The sequence below is a fragment of the Sarcophilus harrisii genome, chromosome 6 (genome assembly GCF_902635505.1).
Source record: "Sarcophilus harrisii chromosome 6, mSarHar1.11, whole genome shotgun sequence".
Classification (NCBI taxonomy): Eukaryota; Metazoa; Chordata; class Mammalia; order Dasyuromorphia; family Dasyuridae; genus Sarcophilus; species Sarcophilus harrisii.
This window is the reverse complement of record NC_045431.1, coordinates 48345338-48372098: the sequence shown is the minus strand read 5'-3', so window position 1 is coordinate 48372098 and position 26761 is coordinate 48345338. Positions and strand designations below refer to the sequence as shown.

Below are 26761 nucleotides of genomic sequence, written 5' to 3'. Positions count from 1 at the left end.
AATTTATTTTCATCAAATAATTCAATTTATGATAATGATGTTTAGTTTTACTTCAATAACTATAGTATCATATATATAAAGCTGTAAGGAATCTCAAAAATCAAGTAATCAAATCTCTTAATTTGCCAGGTGAGGAAACAATGCAAAATGACTTGTCCTAAATGTCATCTTTTATAAGAGCTGGGATTTGAGTCCAAGTTTGATAGGAATACCTGTCTCTGTTACTAGGTTTGAGCAAAAACTATTACTATTGTTCAAGCACTTTTAAGAAAATACCACAATCTAATATGATTGTTAATTTCAAATTACTATATAAATGTAGTTATTGATGTAGATGACAATGCAACAGAAATATCACATGAAGTCATAGTAATTTGCTAAAACAGTAAATCTATTCAAATAGCCATGGTGGTATAAAGGTCACCCTGGGTCTGCTCACTTTACTCTACCTCAGTTCACACATTTCTTTTTATGTTTTTTTTCTGAAACTATCCCTTTCATCATTTCTTATAGAACAATAATATCTTTATTACATAAATATACTATAACTTTTTTGACCATGTCCTAATTGGGCCATTCCTCTGGGCATTCTTTCACTTTCCATTTATTTTCCTGCAGGAAGAAATTACAACTATGTTTATACAGATTCATGATCCTTGTGTGCAATCTATGACATACTCTATCAACCCTGAAAGGTTTTGGGTACTTATTCTTAATGAGGTCCTTGTATGTCTATGGGTCAAAACTTGAGGTTCTTTCCTAGACAGTTGAAAATCATTTTGTGAATTTTTTCACCCATAGAAAGTGACAGAAACTATAATCTGAGACATGATATCTATGTAATTATAATTAGCACATACTCATGCATTACTAGAAATTTGGAACATATTTATTGCATATAGTAGGATACTGAAACTTAGTCTCATCAATTATTTCCCTGAATACTCACTGTGGAGGGGAAAAATATGTGCCCTGTGACATTTCCTTTTCTGCACAAACCATAGTGATTCAGCAGCTCCCTTTTCTACTAATAGTTGATTTTTCCCTTGTACATATCCATATAACATGAAGGAAGCAATATCTGAGCATTACAGATTCTTTATGCCTTTTATTATGTTTTGCCAGAAGAGGCAGCATTTTCTAAATTGAGTTAACACTATTGATTTCAGTGTCAATGCCAAGAACATGCATAGCCTATAACAGTACTTCAAATGTAGCATGGGTATGCTGAACTGGTGCCAGCCTGTCTGCTTACCCTCATTGCTATTGCCCATTTTTCCTTCATTAACTCTGAAAAACCTTGCTTTTAAAAAAATAAATAAATAAGTGCTTCAGGCTGACAAATGTAATAAGAGATGGTAGACCAAGTGGGATTACAACTCTTAGAGTTTCATGAAGAATTCCTCAATAAAGGTAATGAGCCACATGATGCCTTTATAAACAACCAGCTCAACCCCAGAATTCTCATTATTACTGGCCTTTTCCCATGTAACCCTCCCACTCCATCCATATCCACATTTTTAAAAAATCATGAAAATATAAGGTATTCAAATCACCACTTAAAGTTAAATAGAAATGATCCAGGTATGAGTAGATCAATTATATTTTAAATCTACAATATAGCCTGAATTTTATCACCCTAATAGGAACATTGTCCTATATTCTCTAAATTTATAGCACATTGCTCTCTTCTACATACTATATTCCAGCTGTACTGTTCTGCTTGCTGTTCTTCACATATGATGCTCCATCTGTTTCTCTGCCTTTTCCCTGGCTGTCTACAATACCTGAAATATTCTCTCTCCCAAATTTTGGCTCTGAGATTTTTTTATTTCCTCCAAAACTCATCTCAAGTGCCTTCTAAGACATCTTTCCTGCCTCTCATGGTCTTTACTTTACACTATCTTGTATATACTAATAGGTATTAATTGTCTTCTCCATTAAAAGGTAAACTCCGTGTGGGCAGGGACTATTTTGATTTTTCTTAGTATATTTCCTGATGTGATTTGAAAAAAAAAAAAAGTTGTGTTGTTTTACACTTAATTTTGTTTTTCTTTTATTTTTATGGAGACTTAAATTTTTGTTTATAATGATAATAATGATGTTTTCCATGTCAGAAGTCTTTTTGAAAAATTGAAAATGGTGATTTTCTCCATGTGAAGTTTAATATTAATCTTTTCCACTGCACTTTCTATAAACTGAAAATAATTTATGCCTTGAGACTTCACTACAATGGAATAGTTACTTCTCATCCTTCTAGAAGAAAATCCACGCTATAATCTGACTCAGTGGGATGAATGGTAGCCTGGAAAGATTTATTCAGACATTAGATTTGATTCACCAATTGCTCTTGAAAAAAGGGCAAAATCTTATTTGTTTGGATTTTCTTGACTTAAAGTCTCAAAGAGATTACTCAAGGATGCTTCATGAAGATGCTTTAGAAAGAATTGATTTAATAGGACATGAGTGACTTGAAAGACAATTCACTTCATTTTGAAACTGAGTAATTCTTTTTTCTTATTATCCAATAGAATTTTGCCTTTTAGTACATTCATTGCTTATTGGTTTTTCTATGACATTTATGTCTCAAATTAGGTCTGGGATCAGAGTTGGGTTGGATGAAATGGAAATTTAACTCAGGATCAAGTTCCACATCATGACGAGAAAATCTCTTATACCCTTGTAATCAAATTTGACTCAATTGCGAATCTCATTGAAATTACAGTTTAACATGTTTCTAAAGAAAATACAAATACTAATCGATTGACCTTGAACAATCACAGTTTTTCTTATTGGGACATTCAAAATGGTTTTGAACAGTAGAATGTCAGGGAAATTTTCATTTATTTTCTAGAACATTGACTTTAGATGACTTATAATAATCATATCACTATCTTATATGTGTATGTTTATATATATGTAGCCAAACATATCATCAAAACATGAAGGCATTTTAATGGTTTCATTCATTGACAGCCTAAACATTCACAATATTTGACTTATTTTATTTTTCCTAATCAAAACAGCCTAAATTTTCAAAAATCAGATTATCACAAAAATTTTGATGGCTAAATTTTTATTGTTTTTGATCAATGATAAAAATATTTTGAAGTTATGTTGTCACAATTTCAAAATGATCTGTCAAAAGTATTACATTTCTCACACTCTAATGGAATCCCCATGTGTGTACTTGTGTACTTGTGTGTACATGTGTATCTTTACATATGAGTATAATGAAGAAAAAGAAGGAACACAATGGAAAAAGCCATTGATTTAGGAGTCAATAAATATAAAAATTTTCAAAAGATGTTCTTTGTGGCCCTACAAATTAGGTTTATAATTTGGTAATTCATTACTTCTCTGTTCCTCAGATTTTAACCAACAAGGCTATAATCACCCAGCTATAAAACAAATTCTATAATTATATGAGTGTGTTAGGAAAATAGATATCTAAACATTATATCATATATTTCTTTATATGGGAATGTCAATTATTTATTGTCATGTCATACATATAACTATAGTCAATGAAAGGGCCCTTGTCAGATATAGTCAAAGAAAAGTTTAAAGTGAGCATTAATCCTATATTATAAGTTGCATTTAAAAAAAAAAATCTCCTTGAAGAATCAGGATTCTTTTTATATCATCTAACTCTTAATTTCTGAAAATCCTACTCTTAGTTTCTATTCAGTCAGCAGTCTGTGGTTTTTTGACTTTAGGAGTGTGAGTTTCCTTAAAAGGAATTGAATTGTCTGTGTCGCTGGAAAATTGGCAAAATATCATGCTATATGAAATTCAGGGAAAACTTTTCATCCTATAGATTTCAATAGTATATTAACAATCAGGGCTTGTGGTCATTTTCCCTGAAATGACTAGTAAACTTATATAGAACCATAGTCTAGCTACCAGATTCTTAAACTATAGTTCATTACCCAATGTGGGGTTTTGAAAATGAATGTGGAGTTATGAAATTATGATTTATTTTGAGTAAATGTTTGATCTGTATGCCTATTTTATATATCTATATACCTGGGGTCACATAAAAATTTATCAGGTGAAAAACATTCATGAGTAGAAAAAAAGTTTAAAAAGTCCTGTTGTAGCTTACTCTTTCTACAAATTTGGAGATTTCTAGGTACTGACTTTCTGGGAATTATATAAACTCTAAAGAGTACAATATAATACTCCTTAGATTTATTTTTATCATTCCTTTTGGAAGATGTAAACTTTCAAAATACCATTTTGAATGAGAATATGCTTATCTCTGTAAACTTCAGTTATCTCATTTGTAAAATTGATATATTCATTCTTGTGCCATCTGCCACATGATTAAGACCAAATGAGATAATAAATGTGAGTTTTGTAAGTATAAAGCACTCTTGACATATGACATTAGTATTTCCTTATGCTCTCAAAATTATTTTTTTAATGTAATCTTTGAATCTTCTAACTGATATTTGCAGCATGACCTCATTTTCTCTTTCCAGTGGTACAATCTATTTAAATCCATTTTATATCTGTTTGTTTCAGACATAATTTTGTATTTGGAGAAATATTATTTACTTATCAACAAATGTGTTGTTCTAAAAAAAAAAGTCTGATCTCTGACAGATTAAAAATGAAATCTCATCCCATTATTATTTCTCAGATATATTATAAAAATTTTCCTTAATCACTTCATCTTGGGGGAGTAATGATGTCTGATGGTCCAGATTTTGGAGTTAGAGGGACAAAGAAGAACCACAGAAGAAGAGAGATTAAAAGATCACAAAGAGTGTTAACAAGAACCTTTACAGAATAGGAAACTAAAAACCACAGTGGGAAGAAGAAAGAAGGAAATTATTTTTGTTACCATTGACTAAAATTTATATTAATATCAAAATTTTAATTATTATTTCTTTTCTGTCAGTGATGACTATTGTCTTCTGAGAAAAGTAATAATTAGGAAAAAACAACTGGGGGATTTCACTGATTAGGATATAATTTAATAGGATAGTATGACATGTCAATTATTGTTTATATCATATTAACTCAAGATTTTATGTTCTAATTTCTTTAGAATAAATATATATATTTTTTAAAATGACACAGAAATGAAATGGGTTTCCTTCTTGAATATACATTGAAAGTAACCATTAAATATTCCATTTTTAAAATATGCTTGGTAGTGTGCAATCATTCCATATTCCATGCAGAACTCTGTGGCTGATTATCACCAACCAGACTCTGACATATTGAATGATGCATGAGATAGTTATATTCTTTAACATTTGACTTATCTGTCATTTAGCACACAACTTTGTTTTAATACAAAATTGTACATTAATTATTTTTAAAATAAGTATGTGTTTGTGTTTAAATGTTATAAAAATACCATTCAAATAAAATTTCTGGAAATATTGATATACTTAGAAAACAAGTATAAATAAAAATATGAATTATGTATACCTTTACATTTCTCAACAATATTACAAATAATCTGTTTGTAAGTAGCAATAATTGCCTTTCATCAGTCTTATAGTTTAACTGCATCATTCATGTTTTGCTTCCTAAATCTTTAAAATAGATGTAATAGCTTAATTTTGTTGATTTTGATTATGTTCTCACCCTTCATGAACCTTCCCGTGTTCTTTTGGCCAGGAATAAAAAAGAATGAAGAGCACAGTAGAAAATCTTTCTCAGCAGAAATCTTAAATTTCTGGGATTAAAAAAAATCTGCTTTGTCTTACCCAGGTAATCAAAGCTGTTGAGGAAGGATACCGTCTGCCAAGTCCCATGGACTGCCCTGCTGCTCTGTACCAGTTAATGCTGGATTGCTGGCAGAAAGACAGAAACAGCAGACCCAAGTTTGATGAAATTGTCAGCATGTTGGACAAGCTCATCCGTAACCCAAGCAGCTTGAAGACACTGGTTAATGCATCAAGCAGGTAAAACAATAGCCCAAGAAATTTTCTTGAATAGAGCAAATGTTGACTAATTTCATATTCATTTTTTCCTCATCATGTGCTATAAAATCAACAGCAAATTGTTAGATTTCCCAATACAAAGTCATTCAGAGAGGCATAATAGAATAATTCATATAATAAATTATAAATCTATATGTATATGTATATAATATGTGTATGTATATATATATATATATACTAATGTGAAATATATATATATACACTAATGTGTAATATGTATATACACTAATGTTAGCATTAATATTTCCCTGCTGACCTTCTCCCCTCCCAAAATTTCTTCCACTTTTTTGGGCATATTCTTTATATTTTCATTGATGCTTTTTCTTTCTTATTTTCTTTCTCATCACTATTGCCAACTCTGCTTCCTCCCAAGTTTCATCTTGCCCCTCAAACAAAATCCCTAACTTGTGAGAAACAAACAAAAAAGAAATAGTGTGATAAAAATCAAATTTTTATTGTACTGGTTATTTCTAAAATTGATTGTATTATTTTGTGCTTGCAGTCCATAATGAAGTCCCTAAAAGGGGGAAACTTGCTTTATCATTAGTTTTTTGGAGTCATGATCAGTTATTGAATTGGATGAAGTTCCTAAGCCTTTAAAAGTTGTTTTCCTGTATGACATTGTGGCTATCATATAAATAGCTCCATGATATAAATCAGCTCCCCTAATTCTGCACTTTCTTAGAAAATGTATGAATAAGCTACATTAAAAAATAAATATGAACAAATTTAAAAGACAGATTTAAAAAGGGATTGGATAATGGCATATTATTTTAAAAATGTGTGCCAAAACCCTACATTTATTGGGGTTCATCTTCTATTAGAGAAACCTGGTTTAAACATGTGCCCAATTAATTGTTTTATTTCTAATTCTAACTACATTGCATATATTTGTGAAAAATTCAATTTCATATTAATAAAATTGTCCATTTTTATTTTGCTTGATGACTTCTCTCTATATATTTGTCAAGAATCCTTTGTCATAGTTGTGAAATATTCTATTCTCTTCAAGTTTTTGTTTAATACTTTCTAGGATGTGCGCAAATATTGTTTGTTTTTATTTCCTATATGTCATTCCCTCTGAATAATGTAATTTATCTATAATGGGACCATAGGTTTATAGCTGGAAGAAACTTTAGAGAAATCATCTAAGCAGAAATGAAAATGTGAAATCTGGAAATGCTAAGTAATTTGTCCAAGAACCAAATAGTTCAAAAAGTGGATCTGTAATGCAAATCAAATGCCTTTGCTTGAAAATGTAGTTCTCTTTTTAAAGCAATTCTTTAAATAATATTTGTGCTTTATCAATTTGAAGACAATTCAGTTTGGTGATATTTTAATTCTCATTTCTAATTTGGGGGAAAAAAATAAAGTGGCCTTTCTTGTAAATGTGAAATTTTGTTGATTTTTTAATAATTATAGCTTCATTTACATAGCACTTTAAGATTTTGAAAGTGATTTCCAAATTTTATCTAAGTTATCTAGTCCTAAAATGATTATCATTATCCCTTCTTTACGGATAAACAAATTAAGGCATAGTGAGATTAACACAGTGACGAAATTAAATCCACAGAAGATTGAAACTCAGGTCTTCCTGAATACAAGTTTTTCAATGACCTATTTAGCTTCTTTTTAAAATATATCAAATCTCAGTAATAGTCATGTGTCAATAGGGACAAGTCAAGAAGAGGATTACTTTTCTAAGAGGTATGAAATTAATTAACCATTTAATAGTAAACTTGTGGTAAATAGGAGAGTGTTTGTATCCAAATACTCATGGTTGTATTTGGGGTTTTCTTGGCAAAAATATTAGTATGGCTTGCCATTTCTTTCTCCAGCACATTTTATAAATGAGAAACCTGACACAAATAGGGTTAAGTCATCTGCTCAAGGCCAAACAGCTAGTTAAAAGTTCCAGGTTAAATTTAAATTCAGAAAGATAACTTTTCTGATTCTAGGTCCAGAACTGAGGTATTATGCTACCTTGCTGCCCATTATAAAACTACTTATATAATTAAATATTTTATCCTTGTTATGTAAATGAGGATTAATTTAAATTATGTTCCTATTTATTTCAGCACTAAGAATATTTTATATATATTTTGAAAAATTCTCATTGATCAATAAGCTTTACAAGCGAAAACAAACTATTCCATGGCTTGCCATGAAATTCATATCCTACAATTCAAATGACTCTAAAGTGTGACAGATGAGCAATCTTGGAAAGAATATCTAAAAGAGAAGCATTTTGGCATAATTGTCCACTTTTCATGCATTTTCATTGCTGTAGTCTGGTTTTGATTGAGATTGATTCTCTGGTACCTTAAATCTCATAATGGAATATAATGAGATTCTCATCAAGGCACTTATTTTTACTTTGTCATTTTAGTAGTTCTCAACTCTTCTTGACCCCATTTAGGACTTTTTTGCAAAGGTGCTTGAATGATTTACTATTTTCTTCTCAAGCTCATTTTACAAATGAAGTAATATAAACAGGTTTAGAGGATTGTCCAAGCTTATACAGCTAGTAAGTGTTTGAGGCCTGATTTGAATTCAAGTGTTCCTGACTCCAGGTCTGATACTCCAGCCATTGTGCTACCTTGCTGCTCTACCATCAGACAATCAGCAATAACAAAATGAGATTTACTTGCATAGAAAGGATACACAAGAAGGATATGATCCTTACCTCGGATAGATTTAGCCCCTCTTCCTTCCATATAAGCCACATGTTTGATCATTGGGTATCTTGTAGTGTTTTATTAGATTTTAAGGCAAGTGCTAAATTTGAAGGTTAGGCTGACTCCATGTTGGTGGCCATTTTAAGTAATCCAGCAAATAGTTAACCGTGTCAAACTATGTCAAGTCACCAGAACAATGTATCACCAGGAAGGACAAAGATGCTTCAGTTCCCTGAAACAATCAAATCTTGGGAACAACTAACTTTCTTGCCTTTTATAAAAAATAAAAACCTAACCCCACAAAGAAGGTAATGTAATTCCTGATTGATACTGATGCTATCTCAGGCATATTGATGCTTTCAGCCTTATCCTTTATTTCTGAAATCTTTATTTCTTTTTACCCAGTAAAACAAGTATTTTCTTCTCCAGAATATAATAGGATAAGTTATTAATATATTATATAATCTTAAGTATATATTCACATATTTATATTTTTGTTCTATAAACATAAATTTTATGTATATTTATATGCACTTGTATATATATATATATATATATATATATATATATAATCTAAATTTTATTTAAAACATGACATTGAAATAAGCAGAACCAGAAGATCATTATACACGACAATAACAAAATTATATGATGATCAATTTTGATGAACGTGGCTCTCTTCAACAATGAGATGATTCAAAACACTTCCAATTGTTCAGTAATAAAAAGAGTCAGCTACAACCAGAGAGAAGAAATGAATGTGGACGACAACAATATTTCCACTCTTTCTGTTATTGTTTGCTTGCATTTTTGTTTTCCTTCTCAGTTTTTTTTCTTTCTTTCTAGATCCTATTTTTCTTGTACAACAAGATAACTGTATAAATATGTATACATATATTGTGTTTAACATATACTTTAACATATTTAACATGTATTGGACTACCTGCCATCTAGGGGAGGGGGTAGGGGGAGGGAGGGGAAAAGCTGGAACAGAAGGTTTTGCAAGGGTCAATGTTGAAAAATTACCTATGCATATGTTTTGTAAATAAAAAGCTATAATAAAAAAAGACATCATTTATTCTGTTATATATATATTTACACAAACACATATATATTTATCTATAATACATATCTAGTTATCTATATATATAGCTATCTAGATATCTAGATAGCTATATATATTCTCTTTTTCTTTCTAATTTATTCCCTACTTTGACATCTTTCTTCTATTACCAGAAAGGAAGCATTTGCTAGAGCTAGCTCAGAATTGAATTAACATTACAATAATGAGTTCAGAAGTAGTGTAAAGGGGTAAATTGGATTAAATAAATATTTTGTATATTATATGAAACTTGCTTACCAGGAAAAAGTAATTTTAAATTCAAAGCAAGAATGTATCTTCCATGTACCATTAATTCTCTGAAGAAGCAACTGTATAATAAAACTTATTAGCAATTAGTTTTTATGTCATTTCCAACAAATCAACAATTTAAAAAAGGTTGGAGATCATGCCAAGCATGAAAGCTCTCTATATTTTCTAACTTGGGTAGTTTGGATTTGTTGACAACAGTCAGTCACAGCTAAACTATAGAATTATAGCACAGAAAAGAAAACTAACCAAGAAATCATTTACTATATGATGGTTAAATATGTATTTATATCCTATTGTATTACATCTTCATTTGATTGCAAATGGTTCCATTTCAAAATTGACTTCAGATTTATTCATTAGAACACTTTATTATCCAAATGTCATTTCCTTCTCTATGATCATTAGCATTCCAGTGTGGCTTGACATCATGCTAACAATACAGTCTGCTTTAATCTTTGCCCAGGGGGTTAAAGGTTTTATGTTTTTTTGTTGTTGTTGTTGTTTGTTTTTTTTAATTTATTTATTTATTTATTTTTTATTTCTAGGTTCTTTACTCAGGACACTTCATTCTATATAACATCATTGTATGAAACTACATTAAAATAATGGATAAATTTATGAAGTCTGAATTAAGCAGGATGTTCTACATCCATGCAGGGTTTTGTTTTTTTTTTTTTGTTGTTGTTGTTGTTGTTGTTTTTGTTTGCTGGTTTGTTTTTGCTTTTTTAGCAAAGACCAAAGATAAATGACTACATGGGACAATAGTCCTAGTGTTAATGTTCTTTAAATGAATCGTTTCATGGAAATATTACCAGTGTATTTAAAAGAGACATTATTTAATTGTGAATTCTTTCTACTGACCAAAGATTCCAATTAATAATAATAAATTAGATAAATATTTGTTATTGAGGCTCAGAAGAAAAGTCAAACAATTGGTCCATGGTCAAAAAACATGTATTAGTCAAGGATAGCACCTGAGATCAGGACTTCCTCATTTTAAAGCCTGCATAAAGATCCTCTAACAGTGTAATGTCTGTGAATTCATAAAATTTCAATTTATGTATACTTACTTTGGATTAAATGCATGTTTTCTTAAAATTAAAAATCTATTGTGTTTAACTCTAAAACTTTCTGTATATTTTTTTTTTCTTGAGGATAAAGTATTTTATCTGCATATGAAAAATGTCATCATAAATTTTGAAAATCCTCCTTAATATGGTTGAAAATGCTGATATATATTTTAATTATAAAAATTAATTCACAATTTTTAATGTATTTTAGAGTGTCAAACTTATTGGCAGAACATGGTCCTCTGGGAACTGGGGCCTACAGATCAGTAGGTGAATGGCTGGAAGCCATCAAAATGGGACGGTATACAGAGATTTTCATGGAAAATGGATACAGTTCAATGGATGCTGTGGCTCAGGTGACCTTGGAGTGAGTAATTTTTTTCTGATAATTTTCACATTATTTATGGGGAAAAACAAATTATTTGAAAAGCAGTATGGACAGGGCCAAGGGAAATCATATAATCTTTGTCCATGCTCAACAGCTTCCAAAGAAGCTTCATCTTTTTTTTTTTTTTTAAATCTGTGTTATTGTTAACCAATAAATGCATGGTAGAAGTCAACTTGAAGTCAATGTCACATATCTCCAGTATGTTTGCTTCTTTATTTAAGCAAATAGCATTTGGGTTTGAATAAATGGAACTAGTTCCCTAGTATAACGCTGCTTTGTGTTGTGAAAAAAAAAAATGTTTTTCTTGACACAGTTTTTTATACTACTATATAAAATAAATGTTACATGAATGTAAATACAAAAACAATGTAAGCACAATTGGTATGGCTAGTCCTATGCAGTGACAAAAAATAAGGAACTACACCTTGTCATATTGACTTTGTGTAATGATGCCCAGGTAACACCTAACTTAATAAAAGCTGATATTTTCTCATTGGATCAGTAGGGGGTACACATTTGCATTTTAATAATGCAAGAATTCATCAGATGGTACCTTTGCTTATCTATTTGGTGCGTAAAACCAATTGTGTCTTTTTCTGTTTGCACGTAAAAAGTAAATTGATCAAATCCTATGAAATAAAAATCATTACAGTTAACTGGTGAATTCCCTAATGTTGTCTCTTTGAATTTTTATTATATTTTTTCTATGTATAGTCTTACTTTATCTTTGTTATTTATTTTTTAAAATTGGCTATTATTAGGATGATTCACTAGAGTTTTTCAAGTAAAATTATCAGTTATGAAATTTAATGGGAACTTAACTGTAAAACATTTTTTTTGAAGAGGTAGTTCATTTATAAATTCCTAGGTTAAAATAACATTAGTGAAAAAGTTTTAAAATTAAGAATATCAATTATTTTAATTTGTAATCTTAAGAGTTACCTGGGATAATGAGAGGTATATTAAGTTATTTGCCAAGACTCACATAGCCAGTATGTATCAGATTTAGAATCTGAAGGTCTTCCTTCCTCTGAGGCATTTCTTAAAAGAGAGAATTGCCCTATATCATTAAAATCACCAATATAAAAAAAAAAAAAAAGTGGTTAAAGAAGGGTACTAAAATTATCCTAAGCATTATATATGCTTCACTTTCCATCTTCCACACACTTCCCCACTAAGCATTCTCTTACCAATCTTATAATCTTAGCATTATTGCACTTTTAACTGTGGCTGAGATCATGTAATCCCCATCCATATCTTCAGCATTTCTCATATTCTGAACCCATTATTAAATGGATCTAAAAGTTGTTTGTCCTATTTCCAAACTCCTCTTCCCTACAATACACAAACAGTAGCTACCTAATCTCATACAGAATATATGTACACTCTTAGTCCTAACTCTATAGGACTTATGTCAATGGTATTTTGCAAATAGTGGACTGAAAAAAAAAATGCCGATTATTTTTATTTTAAGATATTTCTATATGATTGCTATTTAATTTTTTCAGTAAAAAAATGTCATTTTAATTTATTAAATTCATTATTTGTCATTTTATATTAAAATGATATTGTAGGTATTTCTTCTACCCATTGTCAGATTACTTGTAAATGTATAATAAACATATTTGCATTAAATGGTGTCTCCTTTTGTCATTAAAACTGCTACATATTCAAATACTTTAAAATTCATGGCCTTTCTAAAGCTCCTCTCATCATTGAACTCACATTAAATACTCTTGCAATAGTTTCTAATTTCTTCCTTTCTTCCTGCGGGGGACACCTTCCTTTAATAAATAAATTCTTGATTTGGATGTTTAATATCTTCCATTAGTCATCTTCTCATTTTATTTTTTCTATTTTTATTATTTTTATTCCTCAAAGGATCTTTTTTTTCTGGTTATATATTTTTTCCTATGTAATTTCTGTTTTGTATTTGATCTTACAAGCTGTTTCCCTTGCTTAATTATCTATTCTTGATTGTACTTTTCATATACTCTGCATTCTTGCTATATCTACCCAATTGCCCTCCTGTCTTTTTTCTGTTCTTATGCCTGAATGGAAGAGTAAGATAAACTGAGACTATTTAAAAACCTAGATAATTGTGTTTATTTGCTATTCTCATAGTAGTCAAATCTGACCTTAGGGAAGGACCTTGAGAGATCCTTGGGAATCCATATTGACAATAATGACATGATAGCCACATGTGACTATAAATAGTTATATGAAAACATTTGTCTTATACTTGGATAACTTTGTTTACTGCTCTTTTTCAAATTTACTCTTCACTTATTTCCAAGACCATCATTACAATAGAGTACTAAATAACTCCTAGAAGTAGATGAATAGGTTAAGCATAAAATCAATTTTACAGGTGAGAAAAAGATCTTGTCCATTCATCCTGCTGGTTCTAGTTCAAAGACTCAGTATGATACTCCTAAAATTCCCAGCAATTAGTAAAATGAATTGGGAGATCAGCAAAAGGAATAAATAAGCTTTTAGTAATCAAAGACTCTGATTTGGTCAATTTTTATTTGTCACATTTAAGCATTAGTTTTATGAAATAAAAGACTCTGATTTGTGAATCTTTGTCATAATTAAATATTAATTTTATTTATCAAAGTAAAAAAAAAAAAAAAAAAAAAAAAAAAAAAAGGGACTGCACAAACCAAACAAAGAAGACACTATATCCTGAAACACTTTCAAGCCAGAGAGGAAAACAAACTAGAATTCTAAAGAGTGCTTTACAACATCTCTTGATACATATATCTGATAATTATACTCCAAATCAAATTGTAGCAAGCTAAGGGCCCTGACAGCCAAATGCTAATCAAAAGAAAAAAGATATTACCTTGTCCATAAAACGTAGTTTTAGAGGGAATCTAGACTTGAAATATATCACTGTTTATAACATTGATTGAAAGCTGAAAGAAATAATAAAAACCATTTATCTTGATACTCTAACTTTACAAATGAGGAAAGGGAGTGGTGGGGATCAGGGCTTGTAGGGAGTGGTAAACTTCCCTAATTGTGTGTAAGTAGATAAATTGTAAATAGGCAAGAGAGAGATCTTGTGGCTCAGTATAAATTTCTGTCTGTGCTTCTCAGAACTTAAATATTGCTATTTGAAGATAAGGAGTAGTCACATGAATAATATCCATGGCAATGAAAAAAACATGTAATCTATACTACAATGCACAATTCCAGTGCAGTAGTTTCTATAGGGGGATTTTGTTGCCTATGTGAATTGTGAATGGAATCCTAAGATGTGAGTTAAAGTAAGAATAGTACCTTGCTTTCTAAATAGCCTATCAGACCTACCCAGTCAACTTTTGATTATTTAGGTAATGGAGCCAGTGTCAACATAGATTAAAATAAATCATGGACAATAACAGCATAGATGAAGAAAATAAAATGACAATATGTTAATTTGTTTTTAAAATTATGTATTTTTATTGTTAGGCTGTATTTGATTTTATAAAATAAAACCAAATATTTCATGTGAATCATTTCAGCTCTTTTTCAACAGAGGGAAAATTGACACAGTGTTAACATATCTATATCAATTTATTATTCTGCACATTATAAATGTGATTTTAATCCTCTAGGAACTTCTCATCTAAATCAGCCAAAAATAAGTGCTCCCCCATTTACTGGCTCTGATTTCTAATACAATCAGATTCAATACATAGTAATTTCAGGTAAAATCAACCTGAAAATTGTACATTATCCAATTTAAAGATGTAACTGGTGAAAGATTCAGAGAATATACTAAACTTTAGTGTATATGTATTTAATCCCTTACTGACTAGTGAGAAGTGATAAGCCTCTGTAGAAGTGACCAGTTGTGTAAGACAGAAGGGAGAAATGCAAGTAAGAGCTATGGATAATCTACAAACTGTATACGTCAGTTCTGAATAACTAATAGTTTATAGAAAAATAAATTTAACATTTTTGTTCTGTTTTCCGTACTCTGCATGCTTAAAGACTTAAAAATCAAACCATTTTTTGTCTGGTAGGAGCTAAAAAAAATATTGTAGAAAATAATATGAGATATCTTGGGAGACTTTAATCCCATCCAGTGGCAATTTATCTTATTCATAGTTCTTTCCAAACTTATCATATATTGTCAGTTGAGCTCACATTATATATTATGTAACAATGCTTCTTTCATATTTGGATCCATAAGCCTTTATTATAATTCTTGTATTCATTAGAATTGGCCTTCAGTGTTACTTAAGATTATATGGGGTATATAGTAGAAATTGAAGTAGCCTGATGATTATGGATGAACTGAAACAAGACATACTTAAAATTTTCTGTAGCTATATATTGTGTGCCTGCTGTTTTGTACAATAAAGTCTATTAAAAAACATACTTGGGTTCCTAATGCAAAAGCATTTACTCAAAAACTTTTCAAGTGACATCTATGCCAGTGATTTAATCCTCAAAATCAAAGTTTGAATTATTTTGCATTTCATTTTTATTGCTATTTATTTACTCAGTTATGGAATAATTTAGGAAGAAAATTATGAAATCATAAAATGAGAAAAATATGAAGACAGAAATAGCACCATGCTTAAAGGTAATAATTAAAAGAGAACTATTTCATGGAACACTCTTATTACCTGAATACATAGAGATATACTTAAGGGCCCATCCTCTGTTAAAGTTGTTTCAAGTTTCCAGTATATCATCATAAAAAGATAATAATGATTTTCAAAAAGCTTGAATATAAAAATAAGAATTATTATTTATATATAATGTATTCAATTTCCATGATATATTTTAATATTTTCATATTGTGCTATTATCCATAGATATTATTTAATTATGATGCAAATATTTTAAAAACAGTTTAATGCTTTTTTTCAGAATTACATAGGATAGGCTATATATAGCAAACAGTTGGAGACTACGGAACAATTAAACAAATTTCTGTCCTAGATGTGAGAAAATGAAGTAATATAATTCACTAACCTCCTTATACTCATAAAATGTATCTCTATGGAAATGTATTTGTATCATTTCTTTGTGTGTCTCAGTGATGCATAGAACCAAAATGGTATATATTATTTTAAAAAGCTGTCATGTATGGAAAGAAAATGAAGGAACGGGAAAAGGAGAAAAGAAGGAAAAAAGGAAGGAAGGAAGGAAGGAAATTGAAGGAAGGAAGGAAGGAGGGACAGAAGGAAAGGAGAGAGGGAGGAAGGGAGGAAGAAATAAAGAAAGGGAGGAAGGGAGAGAGGAAAGAAGGAAAGAAATGCTTCTTAAAACCTAAATGTTTGGTTTGCTTTGAAGAGTGAATTTATGCAGCCATTATTCATAGAAAGTTAATAAGGATTAGGTACACTTCAAAATGTGAAAAATTTTTGAAAGTTCAAATTCTATTCAGAATTGAACTCAATTCCCTTTAGGGAAAGTAAGTCTATCTTTAGATACATCACAAGAAGTAAATCTATCTTTATCTAACACAGTCAATTCTATAAAGGAGAAATAAAAGATAAATTCATTACTGGACATAAATTTTCAGTTGGCTGATTCAGTAATGTAGGCATACAGTTCTACTTAAAAAAAAACACTTTTGGTGTTGGGTAGAAATACTGCATTTTAAGTACTTAAGAATAAATATTAATCTGTTTATTTTGGGTTACTAAATGCCTTTATGTATGTATACCTTTTTCATTTTCTGTCTCTTGTCAACAAAATGGGCTTAAAAATACTTGTACTCCCTACCTCACAGGGCTGTTGTGAGGAGTATATAAATTAATGTATTTATAGGAATTTGTAAAATATTGAGTACTATGTAACTTCAGCTATTAGTTGTATTATTATTATTAATGTTATCATACTTTTTATATCTCCATAAAATATGCCATCTGTGGAATTACTTTTGCCATTGGCAATTGCAGAACTCTCGGAATTTGTAGTCTTAACATATAATTTAAGCTGTAAGATAAAATGTATGAGATCATTGTTTGCTAGATTATTTTCAGAATAATGAGCCATGAAGCTTTTTAAAATTGCCTTTTTTCCTCCAGGGTTCATGTACCTGTGTTAGACATAACTTTTACATAAACCAAACAAAATTTTTATTCTCATAAATTGAACCTGGATTCATAAACAACTTTTTACTCCTAGATTCATAAGGAAGTAAGGAAATTTAGTATTCAATCTAAAATTCTCATAAATCTGAGACTTTGCAGCCAGTTTCATAGACAAAGGAAGAGGTCTTGTTTTATCTTATTTTCAAAATAATTGATATTATTTTTTATTGTATATAGGTAAAGAGAGTGATATTTCATAGCATTACTGGAATTGTATAGTCATTTAGACTCTTCTTGACCTGATTTGGGGTTTCCTAGTTAAAGATACTAGAGTCATTTACCATTTTCTTCTCCATATCATTTTATAGATGAGGAAACAGAGACAAATAGGGTCAAATGACTTGTTGAGGATCACATAGCTAGTCAAGAGTCTGAGGCTAGATTTGAACTGACAAATTCTTTCTCATTCCAGGCACAGCACTCTATTTACTGCATCACATAACTTCCAGCATTACAGTAGGAGTCATGAAAAGAATCTCAAAATCACCCAATTTCTCTCCTTTTAAAGGGAAATAATCTCACAACTTGTTAGTATTAGAATTACATGAAAATGAAGTCTTCAACTAACTTTCAATATACCATGATACTCTACGTACTTATTATTTATAGTAGAGTAATTAATCTACTTTGTTAATAAATGGAATTTTAAGAAGTCTTTTTTGGGGAATGAGAAAGAGTGCTAGATTCCTTTTATTTTCTAAATCTAGTGTTATGACCTTTTTTCTGGATCCTAGTAAGTATAAATACAGACAATTTTAAAATATTCCTCCATTACCTAGTAAAAATTCATCAGAAAGATCAATGACTTTTCATTCCTAATGATAAATTGGTCCCTTTTTTTGCAACTTGTAATAGATACTTCCTATACCCATGTATTAAGGGAAATAGAATAAAATTAAATACCTCTGAATATTACTATTTATGACATCTGCTTATATAAATACAAAGCCAACTTCATAATATACTTTTTGTTCTTTTCCAAACTTTTATAATAAAAAACATAAGCTATGGTATATCTAAAATTATCAACATCTACTTTGGTCTTTATTATTTTTTCATTCAAAATGGAATGCTAGCTTTATATACAACTGACAAAATAAAAACAATTATGAGAGTAACAGAAAATGTGCCAGACAAAACATTTCCTTGATTTATTTTCTTTCACATGATAATCATGAAAATAATAGGAGAATTGTCCAAGAATTTCATAGGGTTATAGGATTTTTAAGGTGACAACATTATTTAAAATTCCCAATTCACACGTTATTTGCTCTGTTGAGGAATGATAATCATTCTCTAATGGCAATCAAATGAATGATTGTCCTGTGATATAATCTGCAAGAATTATGGGTTCTGATTTCTAATTCCATTCATATTGTGTTAATTTGAGTTGTCAATATGGATATTTCTACTGTGCTTTTAATTATTATAGTTGATTATATATATATATTTTTTTTTAATTATTATAGTTGATTGTTTAAAAAACCCTCTTAGATGAAAATCCTTCCTTTTTTCCTGTAATCTTCATAATGCTTTTAATACCTACATATTTTAGTTGTTATTTGATAAAAGAAGAAAACATTCCTATTTCATTTTCTGTATAAAAATGAACTTTTGATAATATTGTGAATGTACTGTAATCATAATCATAATTAGACTTCATGACTTTTATTAAATGCCTATTCTGAAAGAAGTCTATCAGTGCACTTTGTCAGTGGAAAACTAGTGTTAAACTTTAAGGTGAATACAGAATTGAATAAATATATGAATATAAACATGGAGTTAGATCTTCAACTTTTTATCCAGATAAGAAAAATGATGCTTTCTAATTTCTTTGAGCAAAAAATGTCCTTTTTATAGGGCCACAATTTTTAAATTATTATGTGCAAATTGTGCCCTCTTATATTTATGTCTGTTTGCATGTGCAAGATTTCATGTTCAACTACCAGAGAATATTATAAGTACATATTTTTTTTTATTACCAAAATAATATGTGTCTAAGTAAAGATTTTTCTGGGCACAATTTTGAAAATTTGATCTCTAGAGTTTAACATTGTGACTACAATCTGTTTCTGCATAATATGTTTGCCACTTTCACAGTGCAAAAAAAAAAACCAAAAAAAAAAAAAACAGTGTGAAATATTGAGGTATACAACGAATTGAATAAATATATCCACCCAATATGTGCTTTCTTCATGCAGGGATTTGAGACGACTGGGAGTGACTCTTGTCGGTCACCAGAAGAAGATAATGAACAGCCTTCAAGAAATGAAGGTCCAGCTGGTAAATGGGATGGTGCCATTATAACTCTGTTTTGACGTCACTTCCTCAAGTGATAAATTCTGCACTTTGTAAACTAGCCATGAGATTGATTTTGATGCAAAGAAACAGGAAAAAAAAAAAAAAAAAAAAACATTGATTCCACAAAATTTGTAACCAGTATTTGATGAAAATCTTTTTTGCTTTCTTCTGTCTTCATTTTTCATGAAGTAAAAAAAAAAAAAAAAAAAATACAACATGCATGAAACAAAGAAGTGGAAATATGTTTAGGTTAACCATTTTCTTATGCTTCTGCAAAAACAAAATCCTTCCCACAACACTTTGTACATGGAATATGAATATATATGAAGCACCTTTATATCCTGAATAATGGCAGCACATGTTAATACTTCCAATGACTTACTTGAATGGAAATGGTTTTGTGGCCATTTGTGGGCCAACAAAAAAGCTGCAGTTTACTGAAGTTTACTTCGAGTCTTAATTGTCTACAAAAGTGTATTGAAGAGCAATATGATTAGATTTTTTTCTTGATAGATATCTCATTTTATAAATTTAAAATGCTGTTACACAGCATTAAGTTATAGAGACTAGTGTATAAACATATTGCTTGATTAATGCAAATACAATACAGGGTGTATATTTATTTTTCTGTGTTATAAAATTGAGTTTAGTTTGCTCTTCTGGAGATTATTAATAAAATGCCTGTATATTATGTACAGTTTGCTACAAATTCAGGTACACATTTGGGTTGGGGGTGGAGGGGAATATTAGGGGTTCTGTGTATGTTATACTCTGCTTGTATTTTTCCCATTGTTTTGATTCTAGCAACATAGATGAACAAGTTTTAGATATTTAGAATGCATATAAGAGAAGGAAGAGTACAACTGAAAATGAAACAAGTTTGTCTTTCCCCCCCTCTCTCCATGTGTCCAAATGGCATTAAATCTCTCTATCCACTAACAGAAAATGTCTATAAGATTAAATCCCCTTTGGCTTTTTAAAAAACACTTTGTGATATCTGTGACAATGCAGTTCTTCTAGCCATTAATCTTGCTCCACCATAAGAAATTTCACCTTTTGGAATCACTGAAAATATCTTGTCAGGCAAAGTTGACACCAAAGGGCACATTGTCAGTGGGATGTAGAGGGATTTAACTGTGCGGGTTCCCATTAATGTTGTTAAATCCATGGGCACAGCACTAAGCATTTACCCCTAAGTGTTAATCCTTTGTAAGCAGTGCCATTGTGGCTCTGCCATAGTAATTTTGATGTAAAGGCAGCACTGTGATGACAACTAGCATATATTTTGCTCCAGGATTTCCTCTGACCTAAGTCTTCCAAAAGTTGTATTTGCAGATAATTGGTTATTCATATCATAACTCCAACTCTGATTCTGTTATGTGATAATGATGCTTTGGGGAATGGAGTTCTGTAGCAGTTGTGTACATGAAAATACTTATTTTTTTTTTTAAATCAGTGTTATTTCAAAAGGCAAGAAGAAAATGTCAAATGTATAAATCCAGAAACCCTATCTAGTGATGATTGGCAATAATAGGTCCAAAATAAGGCATGATGGTCCGGAAAATCTTTGGAAGTGTGATCATGCAAGCTAGCCTACCTAAAAACTTATACCTTGTAATTTGTTAGTTTGTGTCATATAATTACTAGTATTAATCTATACATGTAAGGAGGACAAAGTGGAGATTAGATATAACCAACTCTAAATCATACATTGTAAACAATACTAGACTAAAATACAGAGAGAATATAAGATTTCATTTCTTTATAGTATTTAGGTTTTTTCCTAATTTGGATGCCAAGGGAAAAATAGAAATAATTTACTTTTTTTTTCCCTTTCCATCTTACCAGTTAGTGTAACATGGCCATTTGGCAGGAGGAAAAAGGAAGAAAACCAGAGGTTTTAAAAAATTTGCTAATAGTTGACAATAAATTTAATGATCAAGAGTTAACTTTATGACCTTTCTATATATAAGTTTTGCTTCGTTTATATTCCTGGATATTTAAGGAACTTGTTAAAAAGTTAATTATTTCCCCCTTGAAATAAGATTAATAAGCCATAGTTATTAAAAAGTATCATGGTGGTTTACCCATTTCAATTAAGATATGCAATTTGGACAATTTATTGTTAAATATAATTAAAATTCTGATTTTTTTTGGATTTGTTTAAAATTGAATCTGAGTGAGAAAAGTAGCAATTGAGAAAAATCTAAATTGCTGTTAAAATATTTGATCATTTTAGTCTTTAATATAATTCCCTTAATGGTAGGACAACCACACAAATCCTTTGGAAGCAGAGAGTAATTTCCAAAATGAAACTGAGAATTAACTTGATGATTTAAAGAAAATTTCTAAGATTCTAAAGTATAACCTAACATATAAAGTTATATAAATATATATGCATAATATATGTATTTATATAGCTCATATCACATAAACATGTATATATACAGTCACCCAAAATATTTTCTACTTGTAAATTCTTGATATTCATTTGAACTAGTTTTCATAACAGGAAGTCTTTATGAGGATTTTAAAATGTTCACATAAATACTAAGTCCATCCTGAGAAGCCATCTTTGCACAGATTTTTAAAATATTGTCAATTTGGCTGAAAATAAGAAAAGGAGGTTTTCATCATAAATCTGATGAAGTCATAAAAGTAAGAACAAATGCCTGGCTAACATATTTGTTCACCCTTGGACATAACACCAATTGGAAAGGTGCCAAGCTTATCTATAAATGTGAGAAATGGATAAAGGAAAAGAGTGGGATTGGCAGCTTTCATGAAATTCAGTGAGGCAGGAAGACCAGGAGAAGGTTTGACAAATCTTGATGGTGTGATTCCTCATCTTATTGTTTCATTTTGTCAAGCACCAGGACATCACAAATAAAATTGAGACAAGATAGTTTTAGCACATAAAGGAGATTTGTCAAATAATAAATAACATTATTAGAGCTGTCAGTAGAAATATCTTTTGGGTATTTGTAGCTTCCTAACTGCTGGACCTTGTAAAGTAGTCACCACGGGGAGGAGACACTAGCTCACCAATATCTGTTGAAATGTCACAATTATTAGTTTTATCAATCAGAGCTTGATTTTGATTTCTGTCTTTGGCTCAATTGTACTATGACCTATCTGGGTTGCTCCTTTTTCTGAATGGTAAAGCATGAAAATGTATATATAAAAGTAAGGGTTTATTTCTTTTCTGTTTCTGATTTTTTATATGTTTGTATTTCTGTAAAGTACCTTGTCCTTGCTTACTGTACATTGAAATCAAATATGTATCTATATAATAGTGTTCTGGAAGTTAGGCAATGTTGTAGAAATCACATTTCCAGTAGAATTTTAAAACTATGGGGTAAGCCAGCCTTAATAACTGCAGCTATTAGAAAGAATAAACTATTAGACAAAAGAACATGTCCTTATTGCCCTTAAATACATGTAAAGAAATTGTACAACTCTTCTGAATATAGCAGCATTAGAAAACAAAGAAATAAGCAAAAACCCTTGAGTTTCATTTGATCACTTACATAGCAATTAGTCTATGCTGTATCTTAATCTGAGAGGAAACATTATCAAAAAAGACACAACAATGCCATTCAACTGATGTGGGATATAAAAAGCAGAGAAAGAGAAATTTGCCTTTGGAAGGCATTTTTGGATATATTCCAATTTAGTTCATAGAAAATAAAATAAGTTTAATATCAGGAATTAGTCATTTGCTAAGTAATTTTAATATTATTACATAGTTAATTGAGCTCATTTGTTCATACTAAACAGGAAAAAAGAGAAAGCTAAGCACTATAGTTAGCAGTCTTTTCTGTCATCTTTGGCAGACAGCTAGTCTAAAAATAAAATAAATTCATGTACAGTAAGATAATGATGATGTAAAATAATGAGAATTAAAATGTTAGCTTTACTTAGAGTTTATAACTGGAATAAGTGAAAGCCATTTGTTTTGTTTTCATTTACATTGGGTTTCTTGAGTCCAATTCTATAGTCCAGCTGGATTATTTTGTCCAGTATATTTTGCTGCTATGGTAATGTATCAAAGCATTTGACAGATAATAAAATTATTTTTATGACATTCTTATTCATCTAAATAAGAGAACATCTCTTTAAAAATGACCCCTCTAAAGTTCTTGTGCACTAGAACATCTATTATTGCTATGTGAAGACATCACAACACAAAAGGGCTGATTGACAACCATCAGATGCAAAATTTATTTAATCCTTCCAAATATTACAAGAGGGAAAAATTAAGGTAACAAGCAAATTAGTATTAATTCAGTATTTAATATATATATGTGTGTGTGTTAAAAAAAAAAAAAAAAAAAAAACCTGTAGAAGTCCCAGTGGTCAAGAGATTGTGAATCTTTAGACTGCAATAGTTTTACAATTAGTCTTTAACAAGTATGTGAATTACATGAATAGCAGATTCAGAGTTATATTTAGTCTCAGTCTTTGATTAATATTTTCATCAATATCCACTGGTGCCATGCAGGTAAAAAGTGACTCAGTCCACATTTTCATAGTTTGTGGTAGCCAATAGGAAAGCTCAGTTCTTTGCCTGAGAATTTAACTTGTAGAAAGCATAGATATAGTATTGCTATATTTATTTCTTTTTTTTTTAATTTGATGCTCTGTGTGCATTTTGTTTGTGTACATGTTTTTGTAGTGTAAAATATGAAATTTTCTATTTTTTCATAAAATAAAAAAAAAAGTTTGAATACAGTTAAATCCAATTGTCATGGTTGATGCAAAAACATGCTTGAAATTGTTTACAAGAGTGGCTTGCTTTAATCCCCATTTTAATTATTTAGGTTATATTCATTCCTTTTTTATTTTATAACTATGTAAGATTGATTATTTACAGAATAACACAATTCATTTATCAACTTGATTGCTTTGAAATTCAATATACATTATTCTCCAGAAACATATTCATGATTCTTCACGGTAGATCACTCCAAATGTCTAATTTCTGTAGTCAGGGAATAGCATTGATATCATAGTCCACTTTACAATAACTCAATAATTTAATTTTGGACTCTTTTAACATGCACTCTGTTGGTTACTTGTCTATATAATGAAAGTTAATTATTCATTAGTGATTGCTCTCGAAATGATCTTTAAGGAAGTTGGGACAAAAATTCACAGAATACCTTGGCCAGATGAACCATACATAGGGTAGAATCCTTCTCCCAGGGTCAGATATAGCTAATGAAAGGGGTAGGAGATGAGTATGGGAGGAATTGCTTATCGTTTATTTTAATGGACTCTTTTTGTACAAAATAGGAAAAAGTAGCTTTTATATGCAAGGTGACTAATAAGTATGACTTTTTTATGTATGGTAAATTATATGAGCTTGCTTTACAAATGGATTCAAAAATGAATTAGTTCTTTTTACCCCTACAAATGCACATGGTTATTATTGTTGCTGTTCAGCATTTTAACAATGATTTCCATTTGAAAATATTATGATAGTTTTCTAGGTTCATTAAATAGGGGATGATCATAATTAGGGGATAACTTCATGAAGCTTTGTCTTTAGCAGTTGGTTGAGAATTAAAATAATAAAATCATAGAACCTGAAGGGTAGAAAGTAACACAGATATTATCTAGTCTATCCTCTTATAGAGGTTTCTAGCTGTTACAGTGGGTGATGTTCTGGGCTTATAGGCAAGAAGAATTGAATTCAAAGCTAATGTCAGATACTCACTATCTGTGTAATTCTGATCATATCTCATAACTCTTGTTCTTCTTAGTTTCCTCACTTATAAAATGGGAATGATAATGTCATCTGCCTCACAAGGCTGTCAAGAGAATCAAATAAGATATTATTTGTAAAACACTTATCATAATGTCTGGCTCAAAGTAGATGTTATATAAATTATTTTTCCATTCTTCTCTCACTCCTACCCTTTATTTTAAGGATGAACTATGACCCAGAGGTATAAAATGGCATGCTCAAAGTCATACAAGAATTATTTATTATTATATGTAGAATTATGTTGTAATTCTATATTTATATTATATAATTATAAAAGAGCAATGATTAGAGCTCTTGGATTGGATTTCTGCTTCTGAATGTAGAATTATTTTCATTATACAGATTAGGTCACAAAGAAGATGAAGACACATTTCATAATTTTTTAAAAATGCAAACCCAATAGATAATAAAAGGATGGGGGAAAGTAAAAGTTAATAAGAGATAATTCATCTTATTTTTTAAATTTTTATTGCCCCCAGTTATATAGGAAAAAAAACATTTTTGGTTATATATTTCCATTCATTTTTCTTAAATATACTAATGAATCATGTTAGGAGAGAAAAAAATGGGAAAAATCATGAGGAAAAAAAAAAGAAGAAAAAGAAAGTAAAAATGAACATAACATGTATTGATTTACATTCAGCCTCCATAATTCTTTCTCTAGATGTGGATGCCATTTTCCATCCAAAGTATTTTGGGATTGGCTTGAATCTGTAAACTGCTGAGAAGAACCAAGTCTGTCATAGTTGATTATTGCACAATCTTGTTATTGCTTTGTATAATGTTTTCCTGGTTCTGTTTGTTTCACTCAACATCAGTTCACGTAAACCTTTCCAGGTCTTTCTAAAATCAGCCTTTTCATCACTTTCTATAGATCAATCATGGACTATGATTGTAGTAATGGACTATTACTTTCATATACCATAACTTACACAGCCATTCCCCAATTGATGTACATCTATTCATATTCCAATTCTTTGACACCACAAAGAGCTGCTTCAAACAATTTTGCACATGTGCGTCCTTTTTCCTGTCCTATGATTAACTGACATACAAAGCTAGTAATGGCATTTCTGCATCAAAGAATATACATAGCTTGATACCCCTTT

At 30.0% G+C, this 26761-nt stretch overlaps 1 protein-coding gene across 5 annotated transcripts in view; it reads left to right on the top strand.

Moving 5' to 3' along the window:
* The window catches only part of EPHA5 (EPH receptor A5), a 454937-nt gene extending 434367 nt beyond the window's left edge, over positions 1-20570 (top strand). For all 5 annotated transcript variants that reach the window (XM_031942342.1, XM_031942341.1, XM_031942339.1 and 2 more), the window contains 3 exons: positions 5734-5927; positions 11298-11453; positions 19780-20570. In XM_031942342.1, coding sequence (XP_031798202.1) covers positions 5734-5927; positions 11298-11453; positions 19780-19885 — 456 coding nt within the window. In that variant the 3' untranslated portion in view covers positions 19886-20570. The remainder of the gene's footprint in view (positions 1-5733; positions 5928-11297; positions 11454-19779) is intronic.
* The last annotated feature ends 6191 nt before the right edge of the window (positions 20571-26761 follow it).